Genomic DNA, 13,869 nt, shown 5'->3' on the forward strand with positions numbered 1-13,869 from the left:
TCGTCGGATGCATGCATGCATCCGACGAAGTGGGTATTCACCCACGAAAGCTCATGCTCCAAAACGTCTGTTAGTCTATAAGGTGCCACAAGACTCTTTGCTGCTTTTACAGATCCAGACTAACACGGCTACTCCTCTGATACTTAAGTTTAATAAACCTACATTATTGCAACAGTATGACTGAGATCTTAAATGTACAAGACCTGAAATAAAGTTTCCACAGTAACTCAGCTACCTTGCACTTTTACATTTAATAGAATAAATAATTGAAAATACTACATAAGTACAGTACAGTCCTCCTAATTGCCACTTTGTGGATGTGCAAACCAGTAATTCTCACCAAAAAAACCCATCTGTTTTACTCCTCTTCTCAGCAAAGATATCATAGCTAAGGCCTGCAGTGAAGCATTATATTACTGAGACTCCATTACTCTTGCAAAACATCATGTACCCCTAGGGTGACCAGACATCCTGATAAAATCTGGACTGTCCTGATTTTGAGGAATTTGTCCCATGTCCCGACCAGAGTATGATCGGGACGCCATTTGTCCTGATATTTTGTTTCCTGGTCTTCGGCGGCAATTCGGCAGAGAGTCCTTCAGTCGCGGACGGTCTTCGGTGGTATTTCGGCGGTGGGTGCTTCTGTCTTTGGCGGCAAGGTTTATTACCCCCCGCCTAAATACTGCCGAAAACTGTCCATGACTGAAGGGCTCTCCGCCAAACTCATGGACAGGTGAGTGTAAAAAAACAAACAAACAAAAAAAGCCCCTCCTCCCCCCCTGCGGCGGTTCCGATATTTTCCCCTTAACATATGGTCACCCTATGTACCCCACAGCCTATGCAGCACATTAGGCCTAAATTAAGCAGCAGAGACTCTTCTCCCCCTCAGGGCCCACCTCCCTTTCCAATCCAAACAACACAGAATAATATCTACACCGAGTATTGTTTGTTGTTTATTTTTATATTAAATCCTATTATTTTATACTGCTGCAATGCCAGTACTAATAAGTAATGTGATAGTACAATATGTCAGGGGAAACGTGGATATGGCACTAGGGGCTTTTTGGTATCCAGGTAAATGTATCAGTTGATTTTGGTTTGAGGCAGCTGACGCTTTTGCTGTGGGGTTACGATGCTTTGCCTTTTTTCCTTCTCTTTTTTGGGCAGAGACAGTGGTGTCTTTATACTTGGGATGCAGTGTGTTGAATTGTTCATCCATCACCCTAGCAATACTTTACAGCAATTAGCTACGCGCTTTAACACACCCCAATTTCTGTCTCCAAATCTAGAAGTGTCTATACCATAATCATGTTTAGTTTGTGCTTCTGCTAAAACAATCAGTAGTGAGATAGTTAATGATGACATTGAAACTGTCACAAAAATGTGTTAATACTCTATTAAGATGGATAGGGCATCAGTTATCTCCAGTTCACACTTTGAAACTATTTTAGCAACCATAAGGACTAGGGAGTTTGAGGCAGATCTGCAGCACTAAGAGAACAGAGAGTTGGCCTATCAGGGCTTCTGGGGACTCCTGATAGCAGGGGAATTTCTGAGTGGCCCAAAAGCATGGCCTGGAGCAGCTGGAGATGGAGTCCAAAGTACCCTGCACTACAAGGATTCTGAGCCAGCAGAACAGGGCCTCAGGGACTGCTGTAGGTGGCATAATTTAGGCTGTTCTAAATTATTCAAGGATCTGGTTAGGGCTCTGGCTGGATCAAGGCAGAACCACCCTGGATCTTGCAACAAACATAATTTGGAGAAATTTAAATGAAATCCCCAATTATTATTCAGCGAATTACACAGCAGCCTACAGAACATTTATTAGTAAACTATGTATTATCAAAAATAATCAAAAGTAAGCTGTATCAGTAAAATTAAATAAACTAATTTTATTATGCCATTTCTTTGATTATATAAGTTGTTTGTTCATTTACTTAAAAAATCAGAAAAGTCTGTACTTTGTGTTGAGTTGTACTTCTGGGCGAATTCTGTGCCAAAAAAATTAAAATTCTACAAAATTCTGCATATTTTATTTGTCAAAATAATGCAATATAATCATGCTGGTTACAATTATTTAGGTAATTTATTTAAACAACAATACAGTGGATAGAGAATGGGATTGGGGAGCATTAGAGGAAATCCCTAAACCACCTTTGTCTAATAGTAATGTAGCGAAGTTTGGCCCTTTTATTTCTAGTTGTTAGTCAACAAATATATGCAACCATATGCTCAGTGTTACATCATAGGCAACTGAAGAGCAAGTGGGGACTTGGGAATAAATTCACAGTTTATATTGGCTACTGACCATCTCCAGAAAGGTCAATAGCAAACAGTTCATGGACCACATTTTGATAGGAAACTTTTTCAGTCAAAAAATTTAGACCAGTTCTAATCACTAAAGCACCATAAGCATTTATAAGGCCATACTGTCCTTTACACCAGTCTGGCAATGTAAAGGAGGCTTAAAACTTTTACACCTATTTTATACTCCTGTGGGAATTCACAAAGACAATTGGAACAATTCACTAATCAGGCAGGCTGCTACATTCTGCTCTGCCTGATGGCACAGAGCCTGTCCCAAGCCTAAACTCTGCCCCCATCAGAAGTCATTTTTCTATGGGGAAGCAAAGAAAACTGTGGGGGACATGAATTCTGCACATGCACAGTGAAACAGAACTTCTCTAGGAGTAGTCATTATCGCAAATGAGTGAGACTCTACTACCTGGACAATGTTTGCTTTAACATTGCTTTGGGAATCCACATTTTTTACTTTCATGACTTGGGTTTTTAAAATGTGTACATTAATGTTGCATTTACATAGATTTTCTTACATTTAATTGTTTGTTAACAATGGTTATTATATTTTGTCACTTAGTCTTACTGTACCACTAACAAAGTACGGTTTTACTCTGAGAAGTGACTTGGTAAAGTTGGCATCTTCTTACTCAACAGATATGCTCTCTAGGCCTAATACTGTACCATTGACTTAAATGAGTATAGAATCAAACCCTCTATGGCAGTGGTTCCCAAACTGGGGTTTGTGAACTCCTGGGGGATCGTGAAATGTTACAGGGGGTTCTGGGGAAAAAAATCCCTTATGGTGGACAGAGCTGTCCCTAGGGAGCCTGAGCAGCACAGGGCCAGCAGCCTGGAGCCTCTGGACTTCCAAGAGCTAAGCAAATCAAAGCAAGCATATCTATCACACTGAGATTTAAACTTCAAGACTCCTTATAAGAAATGGAAAGGGAGGTGAATATTTTTTGCTTTTTTAAAAATTAAATAGGCAGCTAATATTGTCTTTTAAATTATTATGAAGAACAAGTTTAAACTTTGTTGTAACGTGCGTTGTTTGCCTGGACTGCTCAAGACCTGAATGCTTGTGTAGGAGGAACTCTTTGAGTTGGCTTCTTAAATACCTTTATGCTGTTTCACATCTGATACTCCTTGATGAAACATAGGAGCCTTGTCTTATAACAGGCTTATTCAAAGTGATACAAGCTACGAAAGTGAGATCTTGGAAGAGTGTTGTTGTTTTCAAAATGTAATAAAAATATTGTAATGATAAATAATAATTAATAATAAATAGTGTGTCATAAATACAAATTTTATATTCCCAAGATCACAGCTTTTATAATTTATACTCAGGTAAAGTAGAAAATCCCTGGAAATATTCATTTTTAGGAGGGGGTTCGCGAGACTTGACATTTTAGTGAAAGGGGTTCACAGGTTGTCAAAGTTTGGGAACCACTGCTCTATGCATATTTAAGGGCATTTCCTCTCAAAAATATTTTAATGCATAATATTATACATAAGCTTAACACATAAGCATAGACTGCAGATCTGCTTACTTTAAAATAAGCTTTCTCTAGTATTTTCTCCTTTTTGCACTGCAAAGCCAACACAGCTATGAGTGAGTTCCAATTGTAATCAACTTCTGATCATGGTTAAATTTGCAACCCTCTTGTAAGGGAGGGCAGAATTGGACTGAAGAATGTTTTAGAGGTATTAAGTGGTATTAATGCATTAGCTAAAATGAACTTTGAGATCCAGAGTGAGTCTGCAGTGCTAATGGCTAAAAATACATACTTTCATTCATAAAATGAGAAAATATGATATGGAACAAATGAGATAAAATAAACATGGAACTTCAGAATGTTGTTTTTATACAGGTGCTTTTCAGTGTAGGAAACACTTTAAGCACCGCGAGAAGAGAGCTGGGCTATTTAATAGATGGAAAACTCTTGGGATCATCTAATTTTCAATGTAATACTGTGAAGGTGATCTTTTAAGGACATGTTGTACCTAATATATGCTGTAAATGGACATTCTGACCTAAGATTTCAGTAGCAACCAACTACTTTGGGTGCTTCAGTTTCTGGATGCCCAAAATCACTAGTCATTTTTGAAAATTTAGACCTTCACATTATATTTCTACATGAACATCAGGGCCAGTGCAAGGATGTTTCGCGCCCTAGGCGAAACTTCCACCTTGCTCCCCACCACGCCTTCGCCCTGAGGCACCCGCCGCCCCAGCTCACGCTGCTCCGCGCATGAGCACAAGCACCCCAAGCATGCCATCCCTGCTTCACTTCTCCCGCCTCCCAGGCTTGCGGCGCCTAATCTGATTAGGCGGGGTAGAGGTGAGCTGGGGCGGGGAGTTCCCCTGCGTGCCACCCCCCCTTACTTGCTGCAGGCGGCCCTCCTCGCACTCCCGTGCCCCAGCTCCCTCCGCCTAAATGCTGGCGGTGACCAGGGCGGCTGAAGATCCAGCCGCCACGGTCACTGCCGAAGAAAATGGTGCCCCCCAAATCCCAATGCCCTAGGTGACCGCTTAGGTCGCCTAAATGGTTGCACTGGCCCTGATGAACATTACTAACAATTCTATTGCTTTGAAACTAAATGTCAGCTGTTTTTCTCAAGTGAAATGGTTAGAATATACCTGGTATGTTCACATTGTGAACAAAAATATTTTGAGTAGATCAGTTCGTATATGTCAAAAGTTTTATGGCATGTGGTTTTTGCTACGTTAATTGAGAGAACATTAGGTAGATTACTTCCTGGAAGTGTTGTATCAAGTTTATATCAATATCTCCATATCTGACTCTGTAGGTGTGAGAGAGAAAATGTTCAAATTCTGTTTACCTTTTGCCTTGCAGACAAAACCTGTTGCATTTGCAGTCCGGACCAATGTCGGCTATAGTGCAGGACATGATGATGACGTCCCAGTTCCAGGCATGGCCATTTCATTTGAAGCAAAAGATTTTCTTCATGTTAAAGAAGTAAGCAAAACTTGCAGCTGTTTTCACTATTTTAATAATAATAATAATAATAACACTTAACATAGCACTTTACATTTTCAAAGCACTGTACAAATGTTACCAAAATGTAACAATGCAACAGGATTTGTAGCTTCCTGGAAATATTGTGCTCATGATCTCTTGCACATTCTGCCTTCAAATACCTAACATTTGAAAAGAAAATTACGATGTTCTCTGATGATTGTATCACTTTTGTAGGCTTTAAAACAAATCTAGTTCTGCATTCTGCATGTTCAATGATGTAATCTCTGCAGGGATTCACTGTCCTCGCACTATAGGGATTTGTTCTGATTCAGCAGCCAACAGTTACTTCTCTCTAATGCTTGTGACTCAGTCTGAAAAAATTCCTTGGCCCTGTTTTTTTTCCTGGAATAACTTCATTGGTTTCAGTTAATTATATTATATCATAGACAGCATTTAAATATATTGCTATAAGAAGTTAGACAGTAAATAAACAATGTAATAACTATCAATATGCTTATGCTAGCCTCCCAAGTGACTGTCTGTCCACGTTGTCTGTGCCATTGGTCTATCCTTTCTCCCAATGAATTCTTGGAAATTTTTTACACGGGCACAAAGGAAATTTCATACCACAAATCTTCCTTCTTTCTCCCCTACTTGCAAGAAAAAAATGTGGAAGGTCAACATCTGAAGTAAATAATTTTAAAACTTTCTCTGGGAAGCTGCCTGGTACAGCCTTCTGTGACTCACTTCTGAATCTATTTCCTGAATCTGAGTCCCCAGCTCCCTGACAGAGTGTCCCATGGCGTTTTTGCCCCAAGGTGATCTTTCCAAGAGCCCCCAAAATTGGAGACTTGTGACGGGGCACCACAACTCCTATTACTCACTGATGCAGTAGTCTTAATAAACACATTTCTGTTTATTGAGGCTGCAGGATAGCAGTAAATGGGAGGTATTTATGCATTCTTGTTATTGTGTAATGATTTTTTGTCCAGGCTAGTTGTAAGCATAACTGCTATGCTTTTGCAAAATTGCTTCTTTGGTCTCATGGTTGACTGTTGAAGTGATCTGTCTCCTGTGCAATTGTCATTAACTGTGGAAGAGGCAGAAAAACTGGGAGTCAGCATAAAAACTATTGGAACAATTCATCTGTACATGTGTAAAAGCATCCGGCGCTTCTTTGAAATCATCCAAATTTTTGCTCCTGCAGAGAGACAAGGAATTCAGTTGTTGTTATTAATGGTCGTATCCATGAGGTGGGTAGGTGCTTTTCCCAGTATTCATGGAACTGTCATTCCCAAAGGAATTCTCAATGGATAGACAGAAACACAGACAGAGGTTAGGGAAAGGGAACAATAAATAGAGATTTTTAGTCCATTTTACATTGGTGATTAATGATTGATTTTTCCCATGAACATGAAGCACACATAAAAGGGAATAATTCAGATTCAAAGGGTGCACGATGAAGAAAAAAAAATCTTGTCTGAAATCCTCTATAATCTATCCTATATAATATCTTCAGTGACACAAAGGGATTTGCATTAAGAATTCTGATGAACAGAATCATATCAACACTACCTGTTCTCTCATTCGCAAAGACAGGAGCCGGTGGCATGAATGCAGCATTATAAGTCAGGCTAATTACCAAGCATCAGACTTGTGTTCACTTATTTAACTAGCAAGTACACTTAAAATTTGTCTCAGGCATCACAAAAATTCCACAGAAGTGACCAAATTTGAACACAAATAAACGGTGTGTGTCATTGTCCCATTGCCATTATATTCTGATTTACCTTTATTTCCTTTTTAAAGGTACACAGGCATCCTGTTTACTCTTCTAACTACTGCACATTTGTTAATATTACAAGCTGTGTGGTGGTGGAAGCTGATATGAATGAAGCGCGGCTCTAACTGATCCGTTCACTGTTACATGTATGCATAAAGTGACATTCTGTTAACTGGGATATCTTGTATGCTAAACCTACTTGTAACTTTTCCATTCACACAAAAATATCATAAAATATTTCTCAATCTTTGTCTGTTCATGTGAATGTGGATATGTTCAGTTGATTCATAGTTTCATAGACTTAAGGTCAGAAGGGACCATTATGGTCATCTAGTCTGACCTCCTGCACAATGCAGGCCACAGAATCTCACCCACCCACTCCTGGAACAAACCCCTAACCTATGTCTGAGTTATTGAAGTCCCCAAATTGTGGTTTGAAGACCTCAAGCTGCAGAGAATCCTCCAGAAAGTGACCCGTGCCCCATGCTGCAGAGGAAGGCGAAAAACCTCCAGGGCCTCTGCCAATTTGCCCTGGAGGAAAATTCCTTCCCGACCCCAAATATGGAGATCAGTTAACCCCTGAGCATGTGGGCAAGATCCACCAGCCAGCACTCAGGAAAGAATTCTCTGTAGTAACTCAGATCCCACCCCATCTAACATCCCATCACAGACCACTGGGCATATTTACCTGCTAATAATCAAAGATGAATGAATTGCCAAAATTAGGCTATCCCATCATACTATCCCCTCCATAAACTTATCAAGCTTAGTCTTGAAGCCAGATATGTCTTTTGCCCCCACTACTCCCCTTGGAAGGCTGTTCCAGAACTTCACTCCTCTAATGGTTAGAAACCTTCATCTAATTTCAAGTCTAAACTTCCTATTGTCCAGTTTATATCCATTTGTTCTTGTGTCCACATTGGTACTAAGCTTAAATAATTCCTCTCCCTCCCTGATATTTATCCCTCTGATATATTTATAGAGAGCAATCATCTCTCCCCTCAGCCTTCTTTTGGTTAGGCTAAACAAACCAAGCTCTTTCAGTCTCCTTTCATAAGACAGGTTTTCCATTCCTTGGATCATCCTAGTAGCCCTTCTCTGTAGCTGTTCCAGTTTGAATTCATCCATTTAGAATATACCATATAGATAGCATGTGTAAATGTGATAGATCAGGTATAAGGAGGGAGGGAATGGCAAAGTCTCAGAGCACGTGATGGAGCATAGGGTGATTTTTACAGAGTAGAGTTTTATATGCCAGGTAAAGAGTTGGAAGTCATGGGCTATGTCCAGGAAAAATAAGTCTCTAGAGACAGGCTTTGAAGTGTTAGGAAGTTAGGGAGGGTGTTACTGGTGATAGGAGCAGAATGGAAGAAGTATCTACTGTCCACTGTAGAGAGAGACAAGATGGGAGAAAAGGAGGAACACTGATATTTGAAAAGCATAGAGAACAACCTGTAAAATGGAAAGGGTTGAAGTTGGAGAGGTGAAAGGGAACTCAAATTCCTGGAGAATCATGAAGACTAGGAGAGAGAGATTGTGCATACATGCAATGGTATTTTAATTGTTTGCAAGTTATGATTATTCTTCATAGTCATAATAATTTAGTGCAGTGACTAACTGGAGAGGAATTGTACAAAAAAAGAACTGACTCCAAATGGGGGGGGGGAGAATAAAATGAGCCAATAATAATATTATTTTCATTTCTTTATATGTTTAGAAGTTTAACAATGACTGGTGGATAGGACGGTTGGTAAAAGAAGGCTGTGAAATAGGATTCATACCAAGTCCAGTCAAATTAGAAAACATGAGGATACAGCATGAACAAAGGGCAAAGCAAGGAAAATTCTACTCCAGGTAATAAAAATAAAGACAAATTTTAAAATATCTTTACATGTGATGTCAGCATTTCCAGTGTGAATCCTTAATTTCAGGGGTGTTCAAGTAAGTCATGTAAAGATATCACTGGTGCTGAATCTTAGCTAACAAGGTCTTAACCTAAAAGTTCACAAAATGTTTTAAAATATGAATTCATCCAAAACTCATTCTGTAATTTAGCTTTCCTTAAAAGTTAATACTGTGATGGGCACTCTTGAAATACATAAAATAGATAAACACAGGCAAACAAACTATGACATGAAACAATCAAGAATATTCAATTAATATTCATCAAATATATTTAAGGAAAATTGTTGTTATGGTGTGAGTTAAAAATATTATCTGCCTCAGGGCCGGCTCCAGGGGTTTTGCCGCCCCAAGCAGCCCAAAAAACAAAACAAAACAAAACAAAAAGCCGCAGTCGTGATCTGCGGCAATTCAGCGGGAGGTCCTTCGCTCCAAGCAGGAGTGAGGGACCCTCCGCCGAATTGCCCCCGAATCCTTGAAAGTGCCGCCCCGCTCCGGAGTGGCCACCCCAAGCACCTGCTTGATAAGCTGGTGCCTGGAGCCGGCCCTGATCAGCCTTAACTTTGCATGTTTGATTTTCAGAGATGAGTTTTCACAGTTGTATGACTTATACAGTTGTGTGTGCAAACTGGGTACTTGAACATAGATCAGGCCAACAAGATACCTAACTTCACATATCACCACTGCAAATGCAAATTGGTATCTGTGTATGCAAATATGGTGTGCAAAAGTGAAGTTTACTTGCAATTGGAAATCAGACTCTCTGAATTTCTTAGCATTTTGTAATTTGCTTTCACAGCTTTATAATTATTTCATAATTTCCAACACTAGTTTTAGAATTCACAGAGAATGGTGAGATAGACTTATGAACTGAAATCAGAATCTGCACTTCTGGAAATATTTTTTTCTCAAGGAAAATGCGTTCCTACCTTAGATTATACATACTTGTCCACTTGTTTTCCAAAATGTTTTTCTCTATCAGTACAACTTTTACAGCACATTTTATGTTGGATGTTGTGTGCCTATTGTTTATCATTGAGGTCTGACTATGTGTTCAGCATTGCCTAAAATTAAACATACAGTACCTCCAAGTATACCTCGGTATCTTGCTGCTGCAAGATACAGTATCTACTGTAGTATGTCTAGAGCAGTGTTTATCCTCCATAAGTATGTCAACAGATTTGGGGGCAAATACCAGTCTTCCCTTCTCAGGTATAAAGGGCCCTAATTGCAGTAAAACTTGTGTTCCCACTAGTTGTGGGTAGGTTTGCAGAGACCATGGAGGGGAGATGAATGCCTCAGAAGCCCTTTGTGCTCTGTTAAGGGAAGCATTGTTGAGGATCAGGAATGCAGTGAGAGCACAGGCAACTTTAGACGTAAGGTAGCAGCAGTGGCCATGGAATAACTGTTGTGTAACTCCACAGTCCTGAGTGGGGAGAATTCATTCCCTCAAAACCTCATAGAGCTCTTCAGCACACCAGCCTGCTGTTGACCAAAGGATTTGTCCCTTCCTGATTTTAAAGCTCTTCATTCTCCTGAAGTTCTGACTGGCATTGCTGCTATCTTAGAGTGGTATACTTATTTTATTCTTCATATCTGAAAAAAATACCAGTGATAAATTCAGTCTCAGGTAAGAGGACACTGCATTAATATTTGCAGTGGAAATGTAACCTCTTTCACCTACATTTTCAGATGCATGTTAAAAAGTTAATGGGAGTCAAATGGTTAAAATACCACATGGTTCTTAAGAAATTTCAGGGTTTAAACTAGCCTTTATCTGAATCTCACTTCATTTGGAGGCAGCCAATCAATCATGCAGCAGGAGGAAGAAAATATAAAAAAGGCTCTTCCAGAGGTACATCCTAGAACTGATCATCTCTTTGTAGCTCTTATGTCCCCGCACATGGCAAATTGGAATTTGCATTGCATAAAGTTCTGAGTGCATTGAACAGCCTCCTCAGTAGAGGGTGAATCAACTGACTCAGTTGTTTCAGTGACCAGTAGCTGCCATTCTTCACTTTTCTTCTCTCTGCAGGCAGGATTCTAAGCTTCTCTCAGATAATGCTGTGTGCCAGTTTTGCAGCTGTTAAATTCACCTTCAATTGCTTTGTTGCATGTACTTTTCCGGTCTAGTAGCAGTGCTGAATTTACCTTGTTACTTTATTTAAATTTAAAAAGATATTTGAAAGGGTCTGACAGCACACCAAGGTTTCAAAGAACCAAGCAGTGGTGATAAACTTCTTACTGTTGTCTCTCTCTTCCCTTTTTCTTGTGTTATCTTTTAGTTTGGGTCTCATTTTGAGTTTTGTTTTGTTATCTTTGCTATCCAGGCATGTTGTCTTGTGTCCATTTTTCTTTTGTAGATATGGAAAATAGTCCTGTGGCTTCAAATATTTCCAATGAGTACCTGGTGTACTCAGCATACTGTGCATTCACTGTGTTTGTAATGCCTGGGCAAGGATCACAATGCATTTGGATATAGGATCTTCTCCAGGGAATCCCCTTCAGCTATCAGATATGGGGCAAATAGCTTGTGATACTTGCTTAAATCCAGAGCTAAGTCAGCATGAAAAGCCTTGAAGGAGGAGTCTTAGAGATAATCAGGTGTGATGTAGTTCTCTCATTGGGCAGAAGCTTGTCTGTCAGAAACTGGCACCCGTGTGGTCTGAAAGGTCTAGGAGCAGTGCTTCAACATCCTGGGAGTCTTTGGAAGAGAAGGAAATGACCCCCCGACCCCCCCCCCCGAGGACCTGAAGTCTCCTGTTTTTTTTTAAATAAGAAGATAGATTAAATTGAGCTGTCTGAGAAGCTTTCAAGGGCTCAAAGGTGGATGTTATAGATGTTTTGGAAATGCATGCCCTGTGGATCTGGAGATACTGCTAACACACCTGGTTCTAGATTAGATTGTGATTAAATGTTTCTGCCAGTAATGGTTTCCATAATGGTACATGTATAAACTACTAAAAAAATTACTCCAAGTTCCATCTTATTCCTGACAGATATATGCAGTACCCATGAAAATCCACAAAGCTAACATATGTCCTTCAGAACCCTTATTGAAACTCTCCTATTCCATGATGTCTACCAACCCCCCACCCACCAAAAAAAAAAAAAAAACCTTAACAGTGACTGAACTCCTGGTCCACTGCCTATCATGTTGATCCATATTGCCTTATTGTTTCCTTGTCTTCCCTTCCTGTTTGTCTCCATCTGTTGTCTCTTGTCTTATAAGAAGATTGTAAGCTCTTTTCGTTTTGTGTTTGTACCATAGCACAGTGGTGTCCTGGTTCATTCCTAGACCTCACAGGCACTACAGGAATACAAATTAGTAACAACAACAACACAAGGGCCCTGTTAGTCGTGGTTCAAATTAAAGCCCTCTTGACACCTAAGTGTAGCATGATGTGAACTGGGAAGGGAAAATTCAACAATCAACAAGTGTTCAAATGTTGAGCTCAATTCTGATTTCAGTCAAGTCAAGCCAAAGTAAATCCAGGATAAGTTCACTGAGGGAAGTAAAGTTACTCTGGATTTACCCTGGTTTAACTAAAATCAGGATGTGGTCAGTTGTAATATGTTTGCAGTACCATGGCACACTGCCACAGAAAATTGTTAATTATATTACCCCGAGGCTTCCATAGTTTCAGGACAGACACTGAGGAAATGTCTGCTCATATCTGTCTGTCATGTGTGAAAGTAGAATGAATTATATTACAAAAATAGATAGGATTAAAGAAATGCTGTCTGTACCTTTAAGGAAAATCGCTGGAATGCTGGAGTCCAGGTGTCAGGAACAGGGGCGGCTCTACAAATTTGGCCGCCCCAAGCAGTCATGCCCGGGAGGCGCCCCCGAGCCGCGGGAGCAGTGGACCTCCCGCGGGCATGACTGCGGAGGGTCCGCTGGTCGCGCGGCTCGGCTGGTGCGGGCGGTTCGCTGGTTCGGCGGCTCCGGTTGAGCTGCCGCAGGCATGCCTGCGGGAGGTCCACTTGAGCCGCCGGCCGAGCGTCCCCTCCACAGTCATGCCTGCGGCAGGTCTGCTGCTCCCGGGGCTCCGGTGGACCTCCCGCAGGCATGACTGCGGCAGGTCCGCCGGCCCAGCCTGCCGCCCCCCCGGGAAAGGGCCGCCCCAGGCGGGTGCTTGCCCCGCTGGGCTCTGGAGCCGGCCCTGGTCAGGAATACAGACATTAACATAGAACAATTGCACCGTTTAAGGGCAATTGGTGAAGCATTAGCCTTAGATCGATAGGAGTTAGTAAGGAAGTAGGATATGCATGCTATGCCCCAGGTGAATTTTGCTGTTTTTCTCTCTTTGTCCCTTTGTTTGATTCCCGCTCTTTTATCTGTATAAATAAGACTGTTTGGGTCTTGCATGGCCACTCACATTATCTGAGTGTTATTGGCGGAGCGCTGCGCTAATAAAAACAGAGTGGTCTGACAAATTGTGAGTCTTGATTCTAACTTTGACACATGCCATCCAAGACTAACTTAATGATGGTTCAAGGAGAGTTTGTGACACCCAGGTGGCATATGTAAGTCCTTTGTGCAAATTATAGTGAACATTGATGTGTTCACTTCTGCATGAGGTGGCCACATTGTCATCTAATGGTCAAGTTAGATTTAGTTACCTTTCCTGTCTGAGATGGTGGAGGCCAATCCTATGAGGCTGAAAGTCTTGCCATTACTGACCAAGTCTCTGAATTTCATATCTTGATCTCTTTTGGCATGGCTCTTAGAGGCACAAACTAGTTAGCTAGATATCTCAGATGAGACTTCTGAAGTCCTAATTTCTCAGGAGGAATCTACCGGAAAGATCTACAAATCCAAATGGACCACTTCTGTGGTTTAGTGTAAACAGGACCAAATAAACCCTTTGTTTGCTCTACTCAAAAACTGTCTTA

General features: G+C 40.8%; 1 protein-coding gene across 14 annotated transcripts in view; it reads left to right on the forward strand.

The window, feature by feature from the left end:
• The window catches only part of CACNB2 (calcium voltage-gated channel auxiliary subunit beta 2), a 426,320-nt gene that overhangs the window by 353,033 nt on the left and 59,418 nt on the right, over positions 1–13,869 (forward strand). For all 14 annotated transcript variants that reach the window (XM_045003347.1, XM_045003334.1, XM_045003337.1 and 11 more), the window contains 2 exons: positions 5,160–5,282; positions 8,786–8,922. In XM_045003347.1, coding sequence (XP_044859282.1) covers positions 5,160–5,282; positions 8,786–8,922 — 260 coding nt within the window. The remainder of the gene's footprint in view (positions 1–5,159; positions 5,283–8,785; positions 8,923–13,869) is intronic.

Source organism: Mauremys mutica, chromosome 2 (genome assembly GCF_020497125.1).
Source record: "Mauremys mutica isolate MM-2020 ecotype Southern chromosome 2, ASM2049712v1, whole genome shotgun sequence".
NCBI lineage: Eukaryota > Metazoa > Chordata > Testudines > Geoemydidae > Mauremys > Mauremys mutica.